General features: G+C 44.3%; 1 protein-coding gene across 9 annotated transcripts in view; it reads right to left on the bottom strand.

Annotated features, from left to right (window-relative positions):
- Nucleotides 1-26,741, bottom strand: part of UBAP2 (ubiquitin associated protein 2) — a 123,299-nt gene extending 96,558 nt beyond the window's left edge. For 4 of the 9 annotated variants that reach the window (XM_083818345.1, XM_083818340.1, XM_083818341.1 and 1 more), the window contains exons 1-2: nucleotides 5,633-5,772; nucleotides 1,609-1,686 (exon numbers count right to left, since the gene is read on the bottom strand). In XM_083818345.1, coding sequence (XP_083674471.1) covers nucleotides 1,609-1,686; nucleotides 5,633-5,731 — 177 coding nt within the window. In that variant the 5' untranslated portion in view covers nucleotides 5,732-5,772. Of the gene's footprint in view, nucleotides 1-1,608; nucleotides 1,687-5,632; nucleotides 5,773-14,716; nucleotides 23,244-25,938; nucleotides 26,181-26,438; nucleotides 26,521-26,620 lie in introns of those variants that run through there. The other 5 variants (XM_083818346.1, XM_083818347.1, XM_083818343.1 and 2 more) reach the window with 4 other exon arrangements.
- Between the last annotated feature and the right edge of the window lie 954 nt (nucleotides 26,742-27,695).

Below are 27,695 nucleotides of genomic sequence, written 5' to 3'. Positions count from 1 at the left end.
CAGTAAAAGTCACATGTTAAAATATCCAAAGTATCATCATAAGAGTTAATACCATCACAGATTTGAAGAAAGTATGCAGCTACTGTGTCAGAGCAATCTAAAATCCTAAATAAAGGTATCTACATTTCATAGATCTGCTTAGGGTTCAGGTAAGAGGCAGGATGAAACACAAGTTTAAATAGTAATCAATATATAGTAATCAAGAAAACACCCTCTTGCACTTTTTTCCTTTAAGTTCATGGTTGCAAGCAAATGCCGTCACCCTAGTGATACCTGTACGAGGGTAAAGACACCACAAACCAGGACAGCTCCATTATCTCCCCCCTTTATCTCACTGTGTGAGCACAGCCATGAAATAAACTCTGGTGGTGAACAGATCCACCTGGAAAAACATCCAGACTGAGAAAAAGGTTAACTTCTCCAGTCAGCTCGGCTCCTTCAATCCGTTGTAACATAAGACCACACAAACAGGCTATGTGATGACTGCTTCAGGAGAGCTGGTTCTGAGCTATGCTTTGTGGGCCTGCAGCACACAGCCTGAGGAGGGGGGAATGGATATAACCAGCCTGTCAGTGGGCATACAGTATCTCCACACAGAAAAAAACACTAGCTAGAAATACATATGTACATGTGAAATATTGTACATTTCCTAAGCAGAATTTAACTCATCATTCTTCCAATCAGCAGAGCTACAGGCACCATCAATTTAGGTCCCTTTGCTTCAGGGCATATAGGACTTCACTTCTAGTGCAGCAACAGAAGTTTATAAACAAGAACAAACAGCAGTTAACAGTGATTGAGAGGTTTTACAAAGGGAAGGAAATAGAGAAATCTGCCCCTCTGCTGGATCAATGCATTCACAGTAACTCTTCTTTCCGAGTGCATTCCTACGTTCTACATGAGTTGTGACACGCTCACCAAGACAAAAACACCAATACCCTGAGCAGACCAGGTAGCTGAATCCTCAGTACTGCTTGAATTAATGACCTCAGCATAATGACCTAACAGCATAATGGAAGCCTGAATATATATATCCAAAGTTCAGCATGGTAGAGGAAATGGTGCAAGATTTTGTTTTCACAGTGTAATTCTACCATTTTCATATACAGATCTGGGAGGTCAGATTAAAAAAAACAACTACACAACACACACCAATTCACCTTTAAGCTATGGTTAGATTTTTACTTTTCCTGAAAAACAGCCAATGTTTTAGTAAACTCAGTTTACACAGGTGACAAATTTTTCCCCTGTGCATGTACATGCAGGCAAGCTGAATGCACTCTTTATTCTAAAGATCATTAAGCATTAGGACCACAACAGAGATACAGAGTCTGCAAGAGACATCAGCACAGATGATTTTTGGCTGAACGGCTCGTCTACAAAGGACAATACACTAGTTTAACTACACAGCCAGAGCTGAATTACCACACAATGTCTTATAAACAGAATTTTACAGTGCAATAAGAGCACCTTTTCCTAGTTAAACTAATGTAACTCCAAAAGAGATTTCATTTAAAATCAGAAACAGTCACTCTAACTACAAAATGTAAGCCAGCCTAGAGGCACCTTAGTGCAGGACATGGGAAGCCTGTACCATTAGAAACATACTTGTTTCACTTTATCTTCAAAATCTGCGTCGTTCTTATCGTAGATCATCTGAGCGAGGCGAATCTGTTCTGCTGTTGCCTGAAAAAAATGCAAACATCCAATAAAGTTCACAAAAAGTAACAATATCCTTTTTACAAGTATCTCCTGGTGTCACTATCTTCTCTCCAGTTTCTCAAAGAGAACCATCACAACAAGCACTGAGGTGCTACAGGGAAAGGATTAACACTTCCTCTTGTACATTCATTTTACATTAAAAAGAAGTTTACTGGAACAGAAGCAATTTCAACACTTGGCTTTGATGCTTGAACCACAGTTACAGGCCATTACATAGATAACTACGTAATAAAATGAAATTTACTATGGAAGTCTATATTTTGATATTATCACTCCTACTTTTATTTAGTAACTATCACTCCAGAGTTAAAGTTTTATGATAAAAAATGGTAATGGTATTTTTCTAAATTAACCTCGTATCTGATGATGCCCACTCGCATCACCTTCCATAACTCTCCCAAGAATGTGACTGTAGATTTATGAGCACTTAAAAGAAGACAGGGTTGCACCTCAAGACTCTGCCTGTGAACAGCTGCACTAATACTCGTCTCTGAAAATTAGTAGAGGATCTTGCTATTTATGATACATTTTGTGCCTCTATAACATTTCTGGACCACAAAGCCACGCTCGCAACTTCTCCAGAAGTTGTCAGACTAAAACGGATGGATGCAGTAAAACATCATAAATCCTAATATATTATGGTTGCTCCACAAAGAAAGCAACTCAATACCCTCTAATGTCTCAGCAGATACAGCTACTCTTCATAGCACGGCATTTGCAGTTCACTTGAACTGGACTCCCATGAAAATGCCAAAGATAACTGTATGTTACATGATCCTGAACCTGATTTGATTTCTGCTCAAATAGAAAAGATGTCTGTCTCTTGCTGGAGAAGGCTGATATTGAAGGGCTAAGACCCAAAACACGCGTTCATGTGCTGCAAAATACTTCATTACGAAAGGGACCACTTCATCCATTGAAATTTCTTGAATAAAGGGATTCATCCCAGGCAGCTGGCTGAACCTCACCTTTCAGAGTATCACTTCAGAGAATACCAACGTGTTCAAAGCCTCAAGAGTTTGACTCAGCCCCACACTGCTTTGCTGTTGCAGTTTACCACGAATACAAGCTCTGGAGAAGGTCGCCAAGTGCAAACACTGAGTAGAGTCTAAAAATTACTCCATCGTACACCATCAGCTGCTTATTTGCTGAGAAGTTACTGCAGCTGTCCCAGTTCCTTGAGGGAAGTGACATTTGCCACGCTGAGAGGCAATGTTCCAAGACAATTAGTGTTCGTAACGGAGTTAAGCACGCCACGCTATTTCACATTTCCCAAGTACCATGCTGACAGCTCCCTACGTCAGCTGGTAACACAGATCAGAGACTACCCTGGAGTTCCCAGCTCCACGCCCTGTGCTACCCAGAGCACTGCACCGCCACGGCAGCCTCCCAGCCCTGCGCAAAGAAACCCTCGCTTGGTGTCTTGCTACGAGCTCAGAGAACAAAGAGGAAATGTCCACCACGTTCAGGACTCACGCCTTACTGCATCCTTTTGCTCGGTCTCCTCAGGCCCACTGTAATTTTTAAACTCAAGACATTTCCTTTACAGATATCCAGAGGAGAAAAATTCAGACAATGTAATTTCTGAACAGACATGACCGCATATTTGACCAGAAACAGGAAGCCATTAAGATTCGCTTATTAATGACTTTTTTTTTTTAAGTCCACATTATACAGAAATACACTGATTTTATAACTATATGAAGTGTCTGACACTATCTTCAATTTTCCTGTGTAAGCAGAGAAAGCTTGGAAACTTGCTAATATTTATGCCAGTGGACTACACCCATACAGAACTGAAGAAAAAAACAAAAACAAAGATGTTTCTATTGCACAAACACCAAATCATTGTCACAAGAAGTTGTCCCACCCCAGCAACCAGCTGTTCTTTGTTTTTTAAGGCACTATCTTTATAAGATTTTATTAACCTACAAAATAGTATAAAACTTTACTCAACCTTATAAGATACATGATCTTTGCAGTGTTAGGGAAGGTTATTTTCAATTAACAACCTAGAACTCCCAGAAAACAGGAACACACAAAACACAAAATTAAGTGACAGTAATAGGCCCAGATCTGATAATAAATGCTGTATTTACTATCCAGATGCAATGCAAAATATCTGCAGTGTAATTTCTTAAATAACTGAAATTATGATCAATGGGATACAACACTGAAATCTCCATTTCTCTTTAAGAGAACGTCTCTTTAAGAGACGTTTAGATGTTGAACTTAGTGATATGGTTTAGTGGAGGACTTGTTAGTGTTAGGTCAGAGGTTGGACTCGGTGATCTTGGAGGTCTCTTCCAACCTAGATGATTCTGTGATTCCATTTGGGAAAGCAACATTCTTCTAGCTTCTGAAATCAGTGGTGATTAAACAATATTACATATTTCTGTCGATCTCTAAAGCTTAACTAAGCAGGAAGACCCGTCTGATTTCTAAAGAATAAAACGTATGGTGCTGTAAAAAATAAATGCTGTAAATAGCCATCTTTTCCACTGAATTGACCAAATCAGTATTCATTATGCAAGAAGTAGAAATAACAAAAGGACAAAATGCAGAAAATGCTCAATAAGACCGACTGTTCAAAACCACTCAATCACAGGTTGGAAAGGTTCTCCAGTAATCCTCAACGCAACCTCCCACTGAGGGCAGGTCCCATCAGAGGAGTTGCCTGGGGCCAGGCAGAGATCCCGCCACCTCTCTAATCCTCATTCCACTATTTGACCACCTTCACAGTAACCTTTTTTCGTTTAACAGCTGGAATTTTCACTGTTCCAACTTGTGCCGTTGCTCATCGGGTCCCATAGATTTGTTCACCTTCGGGTTCCTCAGACGTCCAAAACCCTGGTCTTCTGCTACAGAGGGTGGAACTTCGTTCCCCTCCCTGATGATATCCCTATCATCTTCCCAGGATGCGTGTCCCTGCCTACACATTTCTTTTTTTGTGCTTTAGTTTGGTTAAGAGGTCAACCTGCTCACTACCTTCCTGCAGCCTTATTACTGAAAACAAAAACAAACTCATCTTCACCTATTGAAAATCACTTTCTAAATCCACACATTAGTATGAATCACCAGTAAGCAAAACACTGCAATGCATGGAGATGATGGCTTGAGCTCACATAATTAATACTGTAGAAAACAGGAAGGAAGCCTCTCCACGTTAAAGATCAGTCTGGAAAACAATAAAAGACACCATTTCCCAGGGGAGCACCTCTAGACTGATGCATTCTCTGCCAGCAGAGAACTGAGACAATTCTTGAACTGAGTCCAATTTTGGAGAAGTACCTGACAAGAGAATAATGAGTTGCCAGAAGCAGAAACATTTTGCACTCTCTGTAACCTAGAGAAGTACACAACTTAACTACTCTGCTGCTGAAAATCAAGACAATGAGCTAATCTCAGATACTCGAAAATACTTTTAGTCCACTGATGATCTTCACTTCGCTTTCTGTGAAGATGCTGCACAAAAACTGTAAGATTCTGTGACTTGCAGATACGCTGAATCATGCTGTGGAACACAGTATGTATCTAATAAAGCTATTCCCACCCACCCAAAACGCCTGTATCAACCAGAAATCTTCTAGCATCATGAGACTAGCATACAGAGGAGAAAATCTGAGGACACCAAGGTCACAGAACAAAAATCCTGACACAAGCATAGGCACAGAATTCCTCACTGATGGGAAATATCGCTGAAAAATACAATATTCATTTTGACACGAATACAGGAACAATTTAAGGCTGTGGAAGATTACTAAGCAATTAAAGTGGGATGTCAAACATACTCTTCCAAAGTACATCTCTAATTCTTCTATCTTTTCTTAGTTTTTACTGACTTGTGGAAGAGGTGCATATCATTACATGCTTACTTTGAATTCGAAGATGATTATACAGCGGCACGTACCTGTACTACTTGTTTCTGTTGTTGTATTGGCTGTGTGGTTGAAATCTGCGTTTTGTCCCGAGTGCCCCGGGTACGTTCACTGCCCACCGAAGTCATCATATACAGTATATACAAAACAATGTATGTACAAAATAGAAAATCTGAAAGAGAAAAAAGAGCATGAGTTAAGGCATGGCTCTGAGTCAACAGATAACATACAACTGCTGTAGCTTCAGCTTTACTTGCTTTTTTTTTTAACCAGGAATTCTGGTAAAGGCAAGATTCCTGAGAAAGCAGCTTAAAAATACCATTATTGGATTTCTCACACAGTCTTTAAAGTAAGAGGAAGGAACAGAGTGGATATAAAGCATTCTTATCAGCTGACAGTGGTCTGTCTAGATCTGTACTTGCAGACTACATCTCCCAGATTTTTCCAGGTCTTTAACGTAGACTCTTCTCTCTGCTGCTCTGCTGGGATTACAGCTCCAGCTGTAGGACTCCTTCAATTTCTATGATCTCTCCTGTCCTGTTTTGATGCCTGGAATTTCACCACACTTGTACCCACTCAGAACACTAATGCAAACATCATATTCACAAACCAGACTGTTCCTCTCTTCCCTATCATTAAATCTTTCCTACACATATAAGGAGGTCACTGCCAACACCCACTCGACTCCTCATCCCTTATTTGTAAGAGAAATGCTGATCCTTGCCTTTAAATCCAGACTCTGTAGACAGCGTTTGTTTTCTGTTCTCCCTCATACTAACAGAAACCATTTACCAAACTACCTATTACCCTGCTTTAAACATACCTCTGTTGTACGTGTTCAAAAAGAAAACCCAGCCCCCCTACACACACACACACCAGTGCTAACTTGTCTGTGGCAGTCAGCTTTCATTTCAGTTCATCCTCCATCACTAAAAACACTTGGAAAAAAGAAATTTCTTATTCTTCCATGTTTGTACGGCACCTAACACAAAACTACCTGATGAATATATGGCTTTTCGCAGCTCTGATAACTGAACACCGGTCTCAGAACAGTCATGGTCAACCACCCAGTTTCTGTCCCCGTGACACTGGGAAGTAAAACTACAGATTTACGGAACCAAAGACAACCTGCAAGTGGTGCCACCCAGGCAGAAGACGCACAAAGCTGCAAAGTCCTTTTTCTGTCCCTCCAGCACACAACCTGGCAGGGCAAATTGCTCTGGCACAACTTCGGTATCGCCAAGCTCAGGGCACGATAATGCTCAGATGAAAACTGAGCAAACCACCGTGACTGCATGGATGAGGATGCGTTCAGTACCAAACTGGTCACAAGCCTTCAAAAGTGGTACGTATCCAAAAAATAGTTGCAACAAGCTGTCACTGTTCATTCAAACACTGATCCACAGTGCTCAGGAGCCTCACCTAGATATCCAAAAGACAATTAACCCCATTGTGATCTTCAGTTTAGAAATACATTTTTGTTGGCCAAAATTGAACCCGATACTGATTTTTTTTTTTTTATGTGATAGTTAAAGCATTCAATAGAGCCTGAGGAGAAAGTCTATTTCCATGAACTCTTACATATTTAAGAAGAAAAGGCCTGACTTTACCAGGAACCGACCGTAGCATGATCTGAACGGGAACACAGTGTTTCTCCAGCTTCATGAATACATTCACCAAAGCCAAGCTGTTTCGCAGTCCCTTCAGGTGGTCTAACTTGGGTGTCTGCGAAAGGCCCAAACAAACCTTGGGAGCACCGCATCTTGACAGCCAGACACGGTCAAAGAGGGGTAACTCAAGCTCCTGACAAAGCGTTCCACAGAAAGCAAAATATTAAGTCGCTGTGGAGACATTCCTTGTCTCAGGCTCTCTGGTCATGGCCGTCCACTGATATTTTAAACATGTTACAGACTGTCCTCTGAGTCAGCAGCAACTATCGCTTTTTTGCGTTCAGATCTGCTCAATAAGCGATGCTGACTGGACTTCCAATGCCTTAAGGCTGACTTAATTTTATGAACGCTAAAAATGACCTTTGGTTTTCTTTGAGGATCGGTTTTGGTTTGTTTTTAAAATCAGTCTGCTCATTACAATTTGAACCTAGTAAAAATGAGAATGAGATAAATCCCTGAAGAGAGAATATGACAGCGAGCACTAACCTCTCCAAAAGCCAAGCTAGCATTTCCAAATACGATTATGTACAATCAGCACGCTAAGTTTTGCTGAGGAGTTGTAACTCCACTGGGTCTAAATTTGCTCATCGTTTCTGAACTAAAGTCATGTTTATATAGATTTTGGTACCTAGAACTTCTAACATACTTCAAACTCCAAATTCTCTACTTCCACTAAGCAGAGCTCCTCAAAATACTGAGATCCACGTTCTGGACGTCACTGAGGCACATGCACACTAAAAAAAAAAAGGTTTTTATTTGTTTGTAAAGCATACGTTCATCTGCAGCACACACTTCAACAGCCAGGCAACACGTGGATGCAGAACAGAAGTGGTTTTTTTTGTCTCCTCCGTAACACACGCTGCGCCACAGCTGTTTGAGCCATGTTTGTTTTTCCGGAGGAAAGAATACTTGAAGGAAAAAGGAAGGCACAGAAATGTTTGAAACACTCCTGAAGGTGTGCAGCATGATCAGCCTGCCAAGGGGAACAGGGACAGATGGTCTAAGAGTATAATGGGATCTTTAAAGCAGATCCTAACCTGGCAGCAGCACCAGGTCTGAAGATCCCATCCAGCCACCGAGGACACGCTATAACCCATTTCAGACAGAAAGCATCCACTTCAGACGCAAACCACCCTTAAAAGCAGAACCGACAGCTCGATGCAAAGAGGGCAGGAGCAGCAAAGCTTTGAGATGCCCCCCGGCAGCCGCGGGGCCCGATCCCACCAGCAGCAGGGCAACGTCATACCGCCGGTGACTGGAGTTTCGCGCACCGAGTGGGGTATTATTAGTTAACAAGACGGGGCTCCTCGCTTGCACAGCAGTTGTCATAGCAATGAGTAGGGTATTACAAACCAAGGAACTTCATTTTAACAGCTGATCAAACGAGGAAAGAAGATTTGAGACAAAGACAATTCTTAATTAAACATCTGCTTAATAAAGATCAGGAAAATGTTCAGAGCAGCAGATGTTTCTGCTTCCATGTCAAGGTCTGGCTCAGTTCAGAAGTCCCTCATCAGCAGTCAATGCTTGACCTTGTAAACACAGCGCAACTCCAGTAAGCAGCCCAAAGAGCTGTATTTTGAAGAAATAGAAGCACATTAAACAAAACAGACCCCCCGAGCACAAAAGGAGAAGAAAGCCTTAGAGACCTGACTTCCCAAAACTGTCATGTAAAGAAAGTAACCACACTTGCTTTCTTGACAGTTAAAAAAATTGCTTGTTTATATCAGTGGAAAAAGGTTTACGATCCGGTACCTCCAGAGGAAGACTGTCTTTACATAAACAAAACCAAACAAAAAATAAGTTACCAAAACAAAAGTAACGAAGTTGTTCACAGCTATGTTTAGCTTCTCAAGCACTACAAAATTCAAATCTCAGCACTTCCTCCTAAAGCAAACAACCAGACCTAAAAACAAAAAGAAAATCTTTTCAAAGGAAAATCATCCCAAATATCAAGGTTGCTGTCTGTGCAGCAAGCCTCTACAGATATATCAGCAGATAAGTTATTGCATAATAAGCCACCACCAGACCGGCGATGGAATGACAACAGCTATTCTAGCACCTAAAAGGGGAAATATCGGTAAAAACACCCAACTTTTCTAGGACAACCAAATCCTAGCCCCACACATCTCCACACCAAAGTCACATTCAACAAGTTGCATTTTGGCTTTGGGTTTTTGAAAGAAAGGAAGAAGGCAATCAATGAGTAGAAGGATGAGGAAGAAGGAATCAATGAGTAACCAGCCACATTATCAGTGCAAAGGGCAGGTTCATGAAGCTACCATAATGCTTTCTCTGATCTTTTGTTCAAGTTTCCCTGGGCAAGAAATCTACACTCCAGAAAGTCAGAAAAACTGGAGATGCACAGAATACCAATCGCCTTGACAGCGTGGCAGGCCCTGCAAGATGCAGTAAATCTGCTGCTGAACTTCCAGGGACAGGCCCAGCACTGCAATACCACTGACTTTCAAGAACCCTTCTGAAGTTAAATACTCACTTCCATCAGCTGAACAAAACATTTGCAGTTTCAATTCTTTTCCTGAGACAGTCTCGAAAAAGTTATTTTCTTGACTCTGGACACGGAGCTGTGACAAAGAACACTACAGAAATCTGTGTGAACACCTTAGAAGCGTGATTGCTTTTTTATGCTCTAATCACAAAGCTACTCAGTCAAGAATTTCGTGCAACGACAGGGCTGGAAAAAGGCTGCAGGACACTGCTTTATGATGGCATGACTACCATACGCGTACAATGAGGCCAGATTTTATTGGCACAGCAGTAGTGTGACACGACCACAAGGAAAAAGCGTGGAGGTAAAACTGGCTGCTAAGCGTTGATTCAGTGCATTTCCCTCAAGTGCTGTTGTCTGAAGAACTTCACTACTTTCATTATGGCTTGAAAGGGGAAAGGAGTTTACTAGAGTCAGATGTTCAGGAAGAGTGCTGATTACTCAGGGTCTGTACTGCCCCAAGCCAACAATACCAAACCTGAGCTCGTGGACCCTGAGAGGATTCCTGTCTCATTTTACCTTCTTCTGCAGTAAATAGGAAGAATAATGATGGCCAGGAATAGACCTCCATCACTGGCAGAGTACAATTTTTGTCTCCTGTGGTGCTCTCTCACGTTTTACCACAAGACGAGGACTTGAGGACTGCTGGGAGTGGCCGGCTGTCAGCCCAAGTACAAACAAAAGCCTAACAGATACACTTCCAGTTCTCATGTTCACAAAGCTTAGAGAACAGGCAGTTGCATACCGGTACTCACCTTCTTTAAAAGCCACCGAGTTGTTGCTTGAAATTACTATTCTACATCAGACTCAGTAAATTCGTAATTAGCTAAGAGCATACCCCTGATCTACAGAAATCGATCACTCCTCAACAGATCAAAAAAGAAAACTCATCTCAAGGCTTAGTGTTCCTAAGCAAGTGTTATGGAAAGGAAGACAGAAATATAACAATAGGTGCTGCAAGTGAAAGAACAGACAGCACTTTTCTGGAAGAGAGCAGTGCTCAATCTTCCAAAGACTGTAGATCTGCAAAGGCTGCTCACGTACCTGGGGCCGCCCCAAAAAGACTGATGTGGTAGGGGCACTGAACAGGGCATGTTTTTCACCAGCAGAGCAGGTTTCAGTCATGGAGTTAAGTAATATCATTAATATTTTAAAAAAAAGCTAATCTCATAATATTAATCTTTGCTATTATCCCAGTGTCTCTGCCTAACAGTTGCTGTTCTACATTTTAGTATGTGCTGGTGACTATCCAAGCTTTAATAAAAACCTGCCAGCTGCATCCAATAAACATCAAGTGGACTTGTCTTCGTCATTCCTTTATAAATATTCAAACTTCAGAAGCAACAAGTGCCCTTATTCATATAGAAACTTTTGAAGGAGGAATTTACATTTCCCCAAATTTTCATAGATCAAAAAAGAAAAACAAGACAAACAGACTAAAAATCAGAAAAAAACGTGATCGACTTCTGTCCAGGACTTTATCTTTCGTACAACCAACATAATCTTTAGACTGCTAAAAAAAATAGGTATCAGAACCTACCCAGCCTCACTGCTGTCAGAGGACAACACTCACTAGTGACCCTGGACAGCCAGCAAGCACAGAGTGCCCTACAAGATTCAGAGGACTTGGCCCGATGTTTCAGGTATCGATTACCTCCCAAGTCACTACTCTCATCTTCTGTTGCCATTCTGCTAGAAGAATGCCATTTAAGATAGCAACTGGCTGGGCTTCCACACACAGAAAGAATCAAGTATTGCTCCCTGCCCTAATTATTTATATGGGATAACTATATTTATCCCGTGTTTGCGAGGATTTGCGAGATGCATTAGTTATCAGCACTTACCATTGGCTGTAATGAAGCTGTAAGAAACGACCCAGAAAGACTTAATTGCATGTTATTTCCCATCTAAGCACCACCCCCAGGTCTATCCACACCAGATAATCTTGCCAGACCATACCAAAGACCAGACCACTAAATGGGGTAGGAGCAAGCTCACTTCTGAAATACGATTTTCTGCTGAGGAGTATTTTAAGGTAGGTCCTTTCCTGGTATTCTAGGACCTGAAGAAAAAATTAAATAGCTTCCTGTTACCTTTGATGGAAGGACCTCATTTCTTGCCCTTTATCACAAGAACAGCTTTTCTTATGCTAACCCTCTCTACAAACTACAGGAAAAAGAGATAGTCTATTCCTTCACTGATCACACTGTACATTCATCCTCTGCTCTCCTATTTTTAGGCTATGGAAATAGCAAAAAAATACTGGCTAAATCAATGCACAACATACTCACTGTTCATTCCATCGCTACTACGTTCGGTGGTGAAGAACCAACAGTATTTACAAATCTCTTTATGTCTGTTTCTCTGGGTTTGTCCCCCACAGAAGAAAAAAAATGCAATAGTCAGTGAAGAAACAATAAAAAGGTAAACCCTCTTGGTGTTTTCTCTAACATTTCCTGAGTAACGTCCAGTAAAAGGGAACTGTCTTCAACTTCACGCAAGGAAGCTGCTTGCAGAACAGTATTGAATCCTCCTCAACCCCTGCAATAAATACTCAGATTGAATTAGATGCATTACGGGGAGGCCGGTAAAAAAAAATGAACTAGTACTTTACAAAAGGAAAGCTTTATTGCAGCTGAGGAAAAACTGAACTGGCAGGTTTGTCAGGGTTGAAAATCATTACCCTGTGCAGAGAGAACTCACACAGCCTTGCTGAAGTCACACACAAGCTGAGGACAGATAAGCAGAGTTTGGGACAAAACCCCATGGCCACAGTTTTACTTTAGCTACACAATTCCACCCAACTGGTTGTATATTAGTTCCACGTGTAGCAAAGGGAGAACCTAAAACATTTGTACCATTAAAACTCAAGTTTCACCTTGCATCTAACACCACGCGACTGCAAACCCTCTCCAGAAATGGCACTCCTGCTTCCCTCCTCCTTAACCACATATTGCTACTTCCCTTCCACCGGACTAATGATTGTGCAGCTGCAAAGTGAGCTGACCCAAGAGCAAACTAAACCCTCTAAAAACAAAATAGCGGGGCAGTTGAATAAGCTTACCAAATGGAAAACTATGTGGCTATGCAACTGCTGAATCTGACACGAGGGAGAGGGAACGAGGTCACGGGGAAAGGGGGAACGTGCATCTCAGCAGCCACACGCCTTTACCGCGTATGTAGAAAGCAACATTTCACATTTTGTCTTCATGGGATCCTGAATAACAAGACTTGATCCTGATCCTGCCTTCTGCACACAACAAAATCATTAAAATGCCTTGTAGACTATTTGAAAAATAAAAAATTCACAGGAAGGGACGTTGCCAGCAGCATGACCATGAATATACCGCTATCTTACAGCATATACAGTCTTTGGATCGCCGGTGGGAAAACAGAGACATTTATTGCCTTTCCTGAGGAGCAATCCTTTGTGCCCAGCCTCCGGATGCCCATTAGCATTCACTTGTTGTGAAGAAGGACCTTATAAAACTTTGGAGGTGCTTCTATTCAACGAGAATGGAAGATACCAACCAACATCAGGACAGTTTGCCTACGACAGCGCAAATCCATCGAGAAGTCGGTCCTTTCCCCTCATCATACAAGTATCTTTCTCCATTCAGTGTCAGGCATTAAATCTAGCAACTCAAACTATCCTAAAGCAATTTAACCAGCAATCTTTAATGATTCTGTACAGAGGGCTGAGTTTTCAGTGCTTTTGCTCGTCATCTTGACATCTCCCCTTCACAGTCCTAACATCCATCCCTCCTCCACCTAAAGCCCTACCTCGGAAAGGCTTGCCTCCTCCCCCAGCTCATCAACTCGCTGCGGGCCCTGCGCGGGGAGGAGGTTGCAAGCCAGACAGACGTGTCTGGAAAGATAGGGCCGGCTGCCTTGGAAGGTCTTCACATGGCTCCTTCCACCAAAGGCGGCTTACTGCAGACTAATAATTTGTACAGCTTTCTTCTGTTCTCTTTGAGATGAGCTCAGGGGTCAGCTAGAAGCCTGGGTGAACTCAGGGCACGCACACAGAGGTGAGGAGATAGCTGCAGAGCATGAACCAAACAAGTTATGGATGTTCTCTTCAAAGACTACATGTCAAGGACTTACGATCTCAGGTCACGCTCTGGTTAAGCTATCAATACCGCAAGGAAAAAGATATCTAAGCAGCCAAAGCACTTCAGATAAGACTGGTGTTGACCACTAAAGCTGCACCGTGGTGCGTGTTCGTCTGCTAACTGCAACTGACTTGTCTCAAAACCACTGTGCCCCACACCTCTAGTAACAATGTCAGCAGGATGCTTTCAAAACAGTTTAAGTGTGGTTTACATAAGTACGTACAACGCTAGCCATAAGCACGCATCAAGGACACGTCAGGCTTGCATCTGTCAGTCCCACCAACTGGAAGGCACAGGAGTTAAACAACCTTTCGGTGGATCTCCTACCTATCGATCACTACCATTACCACCAGGTTAGCTGTACCCACGAGATGAGTAGTTCATGAAACAGCAAAAACAAAAGACCAGCCGTTAAATCACAACAACAACAACATAACTTACTAGGAAAGTTAATCGTAGTTAAAACTGGTACCAAAACTAAAGAAGCTGCTCAACTGCCACAGGGGAGGAAAGGACAAGTATTCAGGACTGTCAGCTTTGGCTACTGAACTAAAGAAAGGCGTATTGCAGCAATTTGCTCTGGTATAACCACCCATAACTAAACAGCCCCCCCAGATTAACCCCGTTTTACACATTCAAACAGCCCCGTAAGACTCAGGCTGAAAGCCAGGCAACAGAAAGCAGCAGAAAGCAGCAGCTAACACGAGCTGAGAGCCAGACCACCCTGCAGACCCCAGCGTTTGCTCTGAGCAGGCTCCCATCACCGCGGTGGCGTGCAGGAAGCGGCGCTGGGTGCAGGGCATGGTGCTGCCAAATCACGACCTCGCTCCGTGCTCTCCCTGCCCCCTCCGGCTCCCTCCCGCGTCGCTGCACCGCGCTTCTCCCGGAACGGCTTCCAAAGGAATTCTCTGAATAGAAACAGATACAAGCAGCAGGGCTAAAAATAGACAAGTACGAGCTGAGACATTTATGACGTCCTCAAACTGGTGGAAACGCGCTCAACTGCCTCAAAAAAAGGGCACCGAGTTGTTCCACGCTACGAGGGACGCTGAGGAACAAAGTAGGGAGTGCCACCAAGAAGCGAGCTGGAAGGGGAGGGGGCAGTTCTGACTTGCAGCACCGTCATCAGATCACATTACAGCGCTCCAGACAAAAAGCAATGGTTAAATTACAAACCACAAGTGAAATAAAAGCAAATGCACTGAAAAGGCGTTAAAACCTCCCAATATCAGATTTTGGAGCCTGGCTTCAGAGTTGTGGTGGCAACACTGAAGAGCTCAGACACCATTCCTACGTCTCTACCAAACCCTGCTCCTTGAACTAGATCCTCGGGGAAAAAACAGCAAGACTGATACTCATGGAACACTCACACTGACGAAAACAATGTAAACCAGAAGTCTCACTGACAAAAAATCCTTTAAATACATACAGCAGGATATTCCTGAATATCTTCCTGCAACTTCCGCAAGATCATATTTCACAGGGTTCATCTTAAGCAAGAGAAGAATCCACCAAAATAAAAACTTTTTTTGACTGACATACACCATACGTCACTCAATAAACAATAACAATAAGAAGTTTTACCGTCTGGAATAAAAAGTTCCAGAAGGAAGAAAAGAAACAATAGTTTCAAGGCAGCATTGAAAGTTTCCTTCCTTAACCATCTTAAGTTTTTACCGTGCATAAAAACTTGATGAAAACTCATGGCCATTTGATCCAACTGGAAAAAAAAAAACACCTTTAGGAGTCTTTTAGCTGTCTTTTAGCCCCACACTCACTGTTCCAGCCTCCCACTATTTATTTATTTATTTTACCTGGCTTGGCTGCCACTCAGTTTCTGCCTGCAGCAGGAGGCTCCCACTCCCCGCACCAAACCTCCCCGAGCCACACCAGTTTACAATACAGGTGGAGAATCTGCACAGAATCTTTGATTTTGAAAAAACATGTGTTGTTTTTTTCTTCCTTCCAAAACATCCTTCCTATCAACAGACCATTAAGAAATTTGTTTTTGCATTAATTTATTCACTTGTTTTCATAAAGCTTACTTTCTATTTCAAATGTCTTTTTGTATTTCACAGGGTCATTTATCACTGCGCTGTACAAAACAGCCCCTGGTTCGGCAGAGGTATGCCAACTTCTCACTGTACAACACATTAAAACGCCCAAGCTGTGTTTTCTAGAACATCCTCAGAAGGCATTAGCCACCTGTCTATTTCACCAACCATCCAAGAGACCAAGCACTGTGCTGCAGGATCAAGTCACTCGCTTTTGACAAAAGTGGGCTCTTCACGTCTCGGTTTCTGAACCAGCTAGCTTATTTTTATTAATTGCAGCACCTTGCCCTTAGCACACACGTGAGCCCCAAGATTGCATCTGGAATACACACACTGTTAATTGCAGCATACAACTCCAGCAACAGCATTTAAATATTACACGTATCAGCTTTAGCGATTATACTGTACCTATAAAAACATCACTGAACAAATGCTTTGGCAGTGACAGCCTTTAAAACCATTTCAGCAGATGAGTTGTAAACACCAATTTTGCCCTAACAAAACAAAAAAGCTGTATGGGTGTGAAAGCCAAGCAAGGGATGAGCAAGGGATAAGCAAGATAAAACATTACAAGTTTTAAAAGTTGCATTACAAGCTTAAGTAACAGTTGTTTAATCACAATAATAATTTTCAGCCATTTACGGAATGTTATGCAGAAATCCTAGCACAACAGGGGACTGTTACTTGCTGTAAAAGCCACTATGACATTGTAAATAAATTAAAAAAGCAATGGTAGACAAGTTTAAAATGCAGAACATTTTAAAGATGGTCTCAATTTAACACGAGGGCCATTTTCATGTTCAATGAGCACGCTGCGCAAAACATGGCTTTTTGAAAACTAGCAAGGACAAGCTGACACATGGGTACAAGGTGAATGAATGTAAGTTACAATCGAGAGACAAAAAAAATGCAACTCACCATTTCACATGCCTCCTCCGCTAACAGCGAGAGCCCAGACAAGCCCACTTATTTAAGAGGGCAGCATTCACCCAAAGCTGCAATCAGCAGCAAGTGAAATACTAAAAAGTTGCTCACTGTTACCACCTGGGCAACTGCAGGGGCTTGGGGGTGTTCACAAGGACAGGGGTCTCAGACGTGCAGGTATTGCCCTTTTGGTCCCTCTGCTTTCCCTTGTCTAAAACCTGGACCACAATGCTTGCCAACCCTTCTGCTGTGCTCCAAAACTCCAGGGCAGAAGGTATTAGCATGCACAGATCTTTGATACCCCAAAAAGAACCTTGAGTTTTTGAGATTTGTTGTCATGGAAGTTCCTGTGAGATCACAGCTACATCACAGGAAATTTCTCCCCAGGATGGAATACAAGAACGGCAGAACGCGATGAAGCCGCTCTCAATACGCTGCATTTTAACGTCACTCAATACAGCACCTGAGAACAGCAATTTTAGGGAGAAACAAATTTTACTTCCACTTATTCATGCAAGCCATTTGAAGAGTTATGAACACATCCAACAGAAACATTACGCCCTTTCCAGGCTTTTTTTTTTCTGGAAAAAGAAGAAGGAAAAAGCATGTTTAAATAGATTATCTGGTTCCCAAAGCCAGAGACATAAGGGAACTTCCCTTGAATCATTTTAAGTTGTCCAATATTCTACATATGATGAATAAAAGCCAGAAAAATCCTAGAACGTGAAGCTTCAAGAGTAAGGCCTTCCACATGAGTTAGGCATTAGTGTATATTCAAATGTGGAAAAAGCTTTGAGAACAAAAACCTTTGTTCAGTTGAATTGTCACAATTCCCATCAAATTAAAAAAAAAAGCAGTAAAACAGAGCCCAAAGAAAGCAACTGAATCGGGTCAGAAGAAAAACTAGGGTTAAAACTGGGGAGTCAAAAATCAACCTTACACGCTCGTGGATCCACAAAAGGTTGTAATTTTACTTCACAGGCGACTAAAAATAAACCAATGTTTATCTGGGACTCACTTGTCAGTGGAGATTTCAACATAGTGAAATACAAGTTGTTGTTTAAAAGCTAAAGTATACTGATGTCAATCTAAAGTTCCTCCACTGTAAACAAGTATTTCTTTGGCCAAACTTCCCAAACCTTCAGTCAAACATCCAATTGCTGTGTAGGACTTGAGAGCTTAAATTCAAAAAAAAAAAATTCTAATCCTCATTACCAGAAACCACTTTTTGTCATCACAAAAATAGGCACTTTTAAGGCACAATTTAATACTTGCTCTGTTTTTTTGGGTTTTTTGTTTGTTTGTTTTACTACCTTCAGTTTGCATTACAGGAAAGTATGATAATGTTTTAGTTAGCTTTCAGATTCTTGGAGCTGAAATATTTTGGATTTAAATACAATTGGAAAATATTCATGGCATCATGGAGATTTTTTTTTTACACCGATCCTAAGCATAACAAAATCTTCATTTTATACAGCCTTAGACAGAATAAACCAATGGCTTCCTTTCACTTTTTTTTTTTTTTTTGAAATTTGGGTCATTTTAAAAGTAATACAACATCTGAAACAAAGGAATAGATGCCAAATACAGCAGGTCAATATTTTAACAAAACCTGATACATCCCAGAAGCTGAACTACTTGGAAATCCAATTTAAAATAGGCCCTGGAAGAGCTAAGCGTGCCACTTCTTCCCAACTGGTCTTTGAGATTTCAAGACAGCAGAGCTCCCCTCTTCCCTAGTCATCAAATCCCATACTGGTATAAATATATCCCAACACACCTTTGGAAAAAACAACCTAGTGTAAAGCTCTATTTTCGGTCTTTCACGCATTGCCTTCAGCTGGATGTTTTTAGGCTTCAACTACAGTAAAGCAAGTAGGGTTTAGATGCGCTTTTTGGCAAAGCTTTGCAGTTTGAGCTCTGCTTATGTGAGGTCACTTTACGTGGCAGAGAAATTGCGAAGTCTGAAGTTGAGATGCTTCAGGAAATGTAAGAGGTGGTTAAGGTCTCAGCTTAGTAAACAGAGGGACTAAGTGAGTCTCTAAATGGAGCCGGCTTTCCCCACCACGAGAATGCCAGGAGAGAGAGCTTATCCCTTCCCCTTCAACACTTCTCCCTCGAAAGAGAACAAAGAGATTATCTTAAATATATATATAAGATGTATTTCACAGCATGTCTGCTCACGTACAAACTTCTAGGAAAAAGGCAACTTGTCAATGCTGTGCTACACAGACATAAAAGCAGAACAAAAATGCACTTACAGAAATACCAGGAAAAATAAGGTGCAAACCAAGCCCTCAACTTTCCAGCTGGCATTACAGCTGCCCAGCTCCTACACAGCTAAACGCTAACTGAACAACACCAGTTTACTGCTCTCTGCAACGACCTGAAAGGAAGGTGTGGGGAGCTGGGGGTCGGCCTCTTCTCGCAGGTAACTAGCAATAGGATCAGAGGGAATGGCCTCAGGTTGCACCAGGGGAGGTTCAGGTTGGAAATGAGGAGCCATTTCTTCTCAGAAAGAGCAGTCAGGCACTGGGACAGGGTGCCCAGGGAGGTGGTGGAGTCACCGTCCCTGGGGGTGTTCAAGGAAAGGTTGGATGTGGCGCTTAGGGACAGGGCTCGGTGGGTGACATTGGGGGTAGGGGGGTGGTTGGACCAGATGATCTTGGAGGTCTTTTCCAACCTTACTGATTCTGTGATTCTAAGACACAGTTGCAGGACCACGTATTTCACTGGGCCAATGTACGAAGGGGAGCAGAGAAGAGTTTCCCCTCTTCCTCCTGCCCGGGTGTGCCAGCAGGGCTCCCTATTCCCGTATTATTTCATTACAAACTTTCAGGGCAACTCATCAAAGCAGGAATTTTGTTTGTTTGCTGAGACACACCTAAGGCTCCCCAGCATTAATGACTCCGTTTCTGCTGCAAGGAGCCAGGCTCTGGATAATTTGAGCAAATCAAAGTAGGAACCCATCCTATCAGCGATCAAACTCTTCCCCCATCCCAAACCTGTCGCGTAACCACCCCGAGCCACATCCTCCTCCTGCTCGCCCACACTCCTCAGGCCGCTTGTTGCCTCTCTCCCTCAACACGCTGCCCTAAGACCTGTTTAGTCAGAGGGAAAACACCATCAGAAGAGCATGCCAGCGACAGATCCCAACTTAGACGGTGCAGCAACTGGAAGGGGCGGAAGAGCCGCATGTCAGCTTGCAGTCGGGGTCTGTTGATAAAGGGACCTGTAACAGCAAAACCAGTTCCCCACCACCCACCTCTCCCTCGGGTCCTGATGAGGGAAACGATGACGGCTCCAGCTGCCACGCTCTCCCATTTGTTCTCTCCTGCAGCCGGTTCCCATCCCAAACAGCCACTTAGCCTCTGCTAGGGGGAAAAGCTTTTCGCTACCACAGCCTGACTCAATGTTCAAAACCTGCTTGTTCTGGCCTGCAAGGTAAAACGCGTCATTCAGTGTGTTTTTATGCTCAAATTTTGCTTAGATATTAAAATCACCTGAAAAGAGAGAGTTCTGAGGTTCCTTGCCCTATGTTTGATCATATTTTCCAATAAGTAGGTCACTTCACAACTACAGAAACTTAGGATGCCTTCTATTGATGAGTTATTTTAATGGATTTGTTTACTGAGATTAAATAAGTTAAAAATATTTCTCTTCCCTCACTCCCATGACTCAAGCACTCAAAGCACTCCCCAATAATCAACAGAATCAGCAAGGGAGATAAATCATAAATATTTGAGGTAAGTTTCCTAGCAGAAACTAAACCTCACTGAGGTTTCATTTCAGAGGACTGCACAAAAAGGGCTGTCCCAGCTTTTCTCAGATTCAAGATCCCCAACTATGAAATACTTTTAGCCATCTAACTTTGTTTTAACCTTTGTCTACAGCTGAAGGGGGTTTCTAGGGTTTGGGGGAAGAGGGCTGGATTTGCAAGAACTGGAAGAATAGGCGGATCCGATTCACTCTTATTTTACTTGTCTAATTCTGGAAGGTTTCAGCTTTACTCTCATTAAAATGTAATTTCAAAAACCATGTTGACACACAGAGCTTCATAAAATGGACTGTTCGGTATACAGAAGTACAAAAAGAACTCACCCTAACCTTTCACAAAAGGTAAGTGCACACTAAACCCTCATTTACAATGCTTGCAATTCCTGGACAGAACATACGTGGGACTTGGGCAATGTTATCACTCCCAGACGATCAAATGTTTGACCCATTTCCCTCACAGAACTGCTAAATTACAGCCCTCAGTTCAGCTAGCACCAAGACACCCAATTACCCCTTATTTACAAGCAAAGAAATCACTCTGATTTAGCACACGCACCTTATTGCATTTTCACAGCATTTTCCTACACACATCTCCAGCGCCCACTCAACTTTCCACCTGCGAGGAGTCACGGATGACTGTTACCACCACCCCTCCTAAACTCCATCCCTAATCCACCGCCTTCTCAAAGGCGTGCAGGAACAGATGGCCTTGGGTTTGCCCGAAGAACTACGGATTTGTCAAGCAGTTGAACCCGGAGAAGGCAACAGCTCGAGGGGGATCTCATCGCTGCATACACAAACCTGAAGGGATGGTGCAAGGACAGAGCCAGGCTCTTTTCTGTGCTCAGTGCCAGGACAAGAGGAAACAGGCACAAGCTGGAACACAGGAGGCTCCGTCTGCACAAAATGAAATGGTTTTTCACTGCACAGGTGCTGGAGCACTGGAACGGGTAGCCCAAAGAGGCTTTGGAGCCTCCCTGCTTGGAGACCTTCGAAAGCTGCCTGGACGTGGTCCCACCAGCCTGCTGCAGGTGACCTGCTTCAGCAGGGGGTTGGACCAGGTCATCTCCAGACACTTGCTGCCAACCTCAGCCAATCTGTGGTCGAGTGAAGCAAAAAAGGGAAGGAAGTCTTAAAACTGGAAAGCTGTTATCGATAATGCCCCACAAGCAGCTTCATTTGGGACAACTCTTAAGCTCCAGCAACTCTGCTCAGACAGTCACAAAGAAAAGTGAAAGCCTAATCATTTCTGCAATTAAACCAGGCAGTGCGAGAGTCATTAGGACTTTAATCCAGCAACACATCAAGAGATGAAACGGTAGTCACTGAAGACTGGAGTGGAGTACGCATGTACAGTTGCAAGGAATTTCATATTTGCAATCGTAACAGAACCATTCAAGAGAGATAACGCATCTTTTCCGAAGATGCAAAGAGAAGTTCCTGGGTATGGCTGTTATCTGAACATCAAGAAGCAGCAAAGAAACCCAACAGGTTGAGGACATATCAGGAGCCAGAAACTTTTCTCAAACACTTGAAACAACTTCATTAACTTGACTTCACAAAGCTCATAACACTGGATTTCAATTTTAACACCCAATTTCAGACGACTACCCCTTGGCACCTCACCCACGTTCAAAACACTCAAACTCATTCAGTGGCTATGGAAAGGAAGCAAAACACGAGGTTGTGAAGCACAGCACGGCTCCTCCTCATCACGTTCAGGCACCCAAGGTTAACACCTGTAAGCCTAGTCATTCGTATTCGCCTTAAAATGGATCACAAGTCAGTGCTCTGAAGAACATGGGACTGAAAGCTGGAATTAAAGCCCAGCAGCAGAAGACATCTGTCCCTCGGGGTACCGCCCCTCGAAAGCGCAGAGCACAATTTCTCAAGCACAGTCCTGTACATGCTCTGTACGCACGGCCCGACAGCAGGGCAGGGTTTGGCAGCAGGGTGCCTCGCGCGTTCACACTGCTAGAACAGCATCTAAGACAACAGGCACTTTTTTAAAAATTAAGAATGAAAATACAGAATTTCAAAGAGAGAAGAAATCAGCGGTTGCCTCCAAGAACAGGGAAACACGCACTGTGTGATAACACAAAATACCAGTCTAGTGTTTACCATAAAATAGCCGTGATTCAGTTAACATTTAGAACCAAACAGACAGAGCAAATAAAAAAAGATTTAAAAGCCATATGCTCCATTCTACACTATTATATCCACTATTCTCAAAATACTTGTCATTAAATAGTTTTCACTTCTCAAAAGGAATCTCAATATGGTCTCTAAAGAATCGCCCTCTGAATACCTACTTCTAGGAACAACATTGTAGCCATGGGAAGTAGAACTCAAGTGTTCTAGATGACACCTATGCCACACAGCAACACTGCAGAACGACTTCCTCTCTACGCAGCTACCCATTAACAATACTTAGAAACACGGTCACAGCTACAGAACTTTACACCTTCGACCACAGGGCTGCCTAACACAGTAAGACAAACTTTAATTGAACTGGGTTAGAAAAGTGCGAATCTGATGGCTCAGATCTGGAGGTTAAGAAGAAAGTATCTGTGTTGTCTTCAAGTAACTTTGGATTTAAATACTAAACGATTCTGGAACAGAAATTCTGCCAAACCTGCATCTTCTGCAGAGCTGGAATAAACTGTTTCCTGTGTGATAAAGAAAAAAAACAAACAAACATGTTCACCATACGAATACAACTAAGGGCAAACCTTAAGTTCTGAGGAAGATCAAAGCTCCCTCAACATGGGAAACATTTCATTGTTTTTAAATGCAAAATTGCTATGCTTAACCAGGTTAGGGACTCCTCCAAGCTCAGCTGTTGGAAGACCTGATTTAACGAGCTGGGGAGCAAAGGGAAAAATGTTTGACAAGTTTCTTCAAAAGAAGCCACAGCATCTTGCAGCTCCCACAAAGACAACAGGACAAAAGAGAATTACTGCAAGGCAACTGAGAGTTACAAACAACTCTGTCCAAGGGAGCTGCGCAAAGTTGGTCACATAACCTGTACCTTGCCAGCTCTACCATCTGGAGAGAACACCAACAAAACAACATGCTCAGCAGAGTTAAGATGCAGTAAAAGCAAGCTGAGCAAGCCATGAGATCTCAGGCATCAGAGCTTTAGTCTGCCTGCCTGCAGCCACTGTTCACTCCCCACAGTATTGAGAAGTCATGGGGGAAAAAGGGATGAAGGTAACACACTTGTGAAATAGATTGCAAGAGCCCCCAGGTGGACTGGGAGCTCTGACGGTTGGCCAAAATTAAACAGTGTGGCCTTTCATGTTAGAGCAAAGCAGAGAAACCTTTTGTACAAGTTTTTGGAAAATGTGAACCTTAAGTAATTGCAGAGGAGCTTCTTCACAGCCTTTCATCCGAACCAGCACTTTAAAGAGCATAAGCTGTTTAGGGAAGCTGTATGAAAAACAGTACAAGCCCAAACTAGGTCCCTGAAAAGCAAAGAGGACACAATGGGCTACCAGTGAGCAGCCTGCATCAGAGCAATAAAATAAGTAAGAGCTCCAGCAGAAGGACAACACTGAAGTAGATATTACTTATATTTCTTCTAGCAACTTCTATTCAATAGTTTTGAAGCATACAAATATAACACCAAGTTTCTTTTCATCTGTCATCTAATGAAGGGGACAAGTCACTGGGCTTCTCTTTTACCAAGGTCATACGAGGCTGCTGCAAATCTGGAAGCAGGACACACTTCTTCAGAGTCCTGCTCCTGTGCTTTTATCAAACAAGATCAAAGATAAAAAGATAAATAAAAGGTACATATTTGTTTTCTTACTCTTTGCCAAAGAACCTATTCCGAGCACTGGTATTAAACAGTACCAAATTGTAAGTAAGTATTACTAGTAATACTAATTATTACCAGAATAGTAATATGCCATGATACTTACATTTCTGAAGCACTATTAATCAGCATTTAATTCTGCTATGATGACTATCACTAGGGGGACACCAGCAACAAAAATAAAACAGAGCAAAAACGGTCTTTAATAAGGAAAACATCACATAAAAGTCCACAAAAGGAATAGAAAACATCAAAAATTACCTTCTACAATTCCAAAAGGACAAATAAGAAAAGGAGAACTAAAAAAATAAAACCAAGAAACAGTAGATTCTAGTAACTGGCAAGATTTTGCTGATGGGATTTTTCTTAGCTTCCCCTAGGTTGTAGCAGTAAATCTAACTCCGATCTGGAATGGTCAAATCTTTTTGTAACTCATGGCACCAGGAGCTTTTTCAAAGCCTAGCCAAAACAATGCAAGTAAAGCTGCCTAAATTTTTGAATTTCCCTGCTTTTGTTTTTATTAAACAATTTTTTAATCAGTACACTGATAGAAGCGCATCTAGAACAAAGGAGAACAGAGCTTTTCCAATTCACACTCCTCCCTCTCTCCTTGAAGTTACCAAGATTGTTGAGGCTAAAAACACAAAAGCTCGCCCATTTTCCAGACTAAACATCAAAATCAGTTTACACCAGCTAATCCAGTTTCTCTGTGTAACACTCCAGGAGCCCCAAAACATCATTAATGCTGCAAACTGACTTAGCTTAGCTTGCTCCAAAGTTACCTAGGGTAAGGTTAAAAATAAATTCTTTAAACAAGTTAGGTCAAACCACCACAGAGAGATCAGGCTGAGGTATAAATACTGAGTCAGCCAGGTAAGAATCCAAACCCAGATTCCTCTGGAGAACGCGATACAACTGCGGGAACTGCTGAAGGGACCTGGTAAATAGGAAAAAGAAAAGCTGAGCTGCTGCCGTTTGCTGTGCAGGGCTCCATTTCAGCGGAAAGTGCAGCTCCTGCGGGCCTGCACATCCTCCCCCTCCCTTCCCTCGCATCCAGCTCCGATTTCTCTCCTTGAAGGGAAAAAAAAAAAAAAAAAAAAACACACCACCCAGCTGCTCTCACGCCAGGACGGCCCCTCCATCTCGCCAGCCGCCCCGGAGGGGATCGCCCTGCTCTGGCGGCTCGCTCCCAGCGCTCATCACCCGCCCGAACTGGGAGCACTGGTGCTGAGCTCCTGCTCCCGGCAGCACCGCCGCGAGCCCCGTGCCTCGCACACACCTGTGGGGGACCGGCCCCGCACCTGGCTCCCCCCCGAGCAGCCCCCAGCAGCGCCGCCGCACTTTTTTTTTTTTTCCCCGGTATTTATTGCAGGTTGCGGAGTTGAGCCCCTCGCCACCGGGCACGGCAGGCCCGATCTGCCCCCAGCCCCTTCCCGAAGGGCTCGCTGTCCCCCTGCAACGCCTTTTACCGTAACGGCAGCACAGCTGACGGCAAAGCCCTGCCCTGGCGTCCCCCTCTCCTCAGGCGAGGAGCTGGAGGGGACCCCCACCGAGCGGGGGCTCCCTCCCCAGGCAACCCCCCCCCCCCGCCCGGCGCTCGGGGGCACCTCGCCGTGCCACCACCGCCCCCCAGCACGGCGGGGACACCCGGCAGGGGGAGCAGGGACGGGGGCAGGGCGGCGAGGCCGGGCACAAGGCCGCCGGGACGCCCCCGGCACAAAATGGAGGGGGGGGGGGGCGGGTGAGGAAGGGGGGGGGGAGGCGGCGCCCCCGCTGTGCCCCGAAGAGCCGAGAGCCGCCGGGCCGGGCCCGAGCGCTGCCGAGCGTTACCGAGCGTTACCGAGCGTTACCGAGCGTTACCGAGCGCTGCCGGACGCTGCCGGACCGCCCGGCGGGTACAGGGAGGGGAGGGGGGAGCTGGAGGAGGGGGGGGGGGGTTGGCGCGCGCTGCCCCCCCCCCGGCCGGTACCTGCCCTCACAAAGCAGCAGCGCCCACCGCCGTCACGTGACCGCCCCCTCCTCGCCTCCACGCGCGCGCCGGGCAGCCCCCCCCCCCCGCGCCACGTGACGCCGCGCGCGCGCCTTTCCCCCCCCTCCCCTTCTTTTTTTTTTACTCCCCCCCCCCCCCAAGTCCCCGCGGCCCTCACGCACCAGCAGCGCGCGCCCATCCGCCGGCCCTTCCGCCTAACTCCCCCCGGCACCACGTGAGCAGGGCGAGGGAAGCCGGCCCCTTCCCCCTCACGTGACCGGGGCGCCGTTTACCCCGCGCGGCGGAAGGGGAGGGGTGGCCACGCCCACATGGAGGGAGGGAGGGGGCGGGGGGAGGGGTGGCCCCGCCCCTTCCCGGTGGGGGGGGCGGGGGGGGTTGGGGGTGCGCAAACGTCGCTGAGGGTTAACGGCTGTACGTTAGCGGGGCTGTGCTCTCCTCACGGGTCCGTGCTCCAACCGTTCCCCTGCCCAATGTCACCCACCGAGCCCTGTCCCTAAGCGCCACATCCAGCCTTTCCTTGAACAGCCCCAGGGACGGTGACTCCACCACCTCCCTGGGCAACCCGTCCCAACGCCTGACTGCTCTTTCTGAGAAGAAATGTCTCCTCATTTCCAACCTGAACCTCCCCTGGTGCTACTCGAGGCTGTTCCCTCTTGTCCTGTCACTACTTACCTGTGAGAAGAGGCCAACCCCAGCTCCCCACACCTTCCTTTCATGTTGCTGTAGAGAGCCACAAGCTCTGCCCCAAGCCTCCTCCAGACTAAACACCCCCAGCTCCCTCAGCCACTCCTCATAGAACTTGTGCTCCACACCCTTCACCAGCTTCACAGTCCTTCTCTGGACACGCTCGAGCACCTCAATGTCCTCCTTGTAGCAAGGGGCCCAAAACTGAACACAGCACTCAAGGTGCGATCTCACCAGAGCAGAGTACAGGGGGACAATCACCTCCCTGGTCCTGCTGGCTGCACTATTCCTGATACTATTCCTGAAGCCAACACAAGCTCAGGGTTTTCCAGAGCCCTACTGGTCCTTCTCCAGTTATTTCACTCCCAGAGGTTTCACCACAGACCCATTTGGAGTCCCAAGTTCTCCTTGTGATCAGAAAATCAAAGGGCTCTGTTACAGTCACTTGTCATGCCTGCTGAGAGCAATGCCCAAACAGTCCAGAAACAGGAAATAGTTCTGGAACAATATTATTTGCAGTTAAATGCAGTTTAACCTATATTACATTATATT

This window comes from Anser anser, assembly GCF_964211835.1.
Source record: "Anser anser genome assembly, chromosome: Z".
Classification (NCBI taxonomy): domain Eukaryota; kingdom Metazoa; phylum Chordata; class Aves; order Anseriformes; family Anatidae; genus Anser; species Anser anser.
This window is presented reverse-complemented; position numbering and strand designations above follow the sequence as displayed.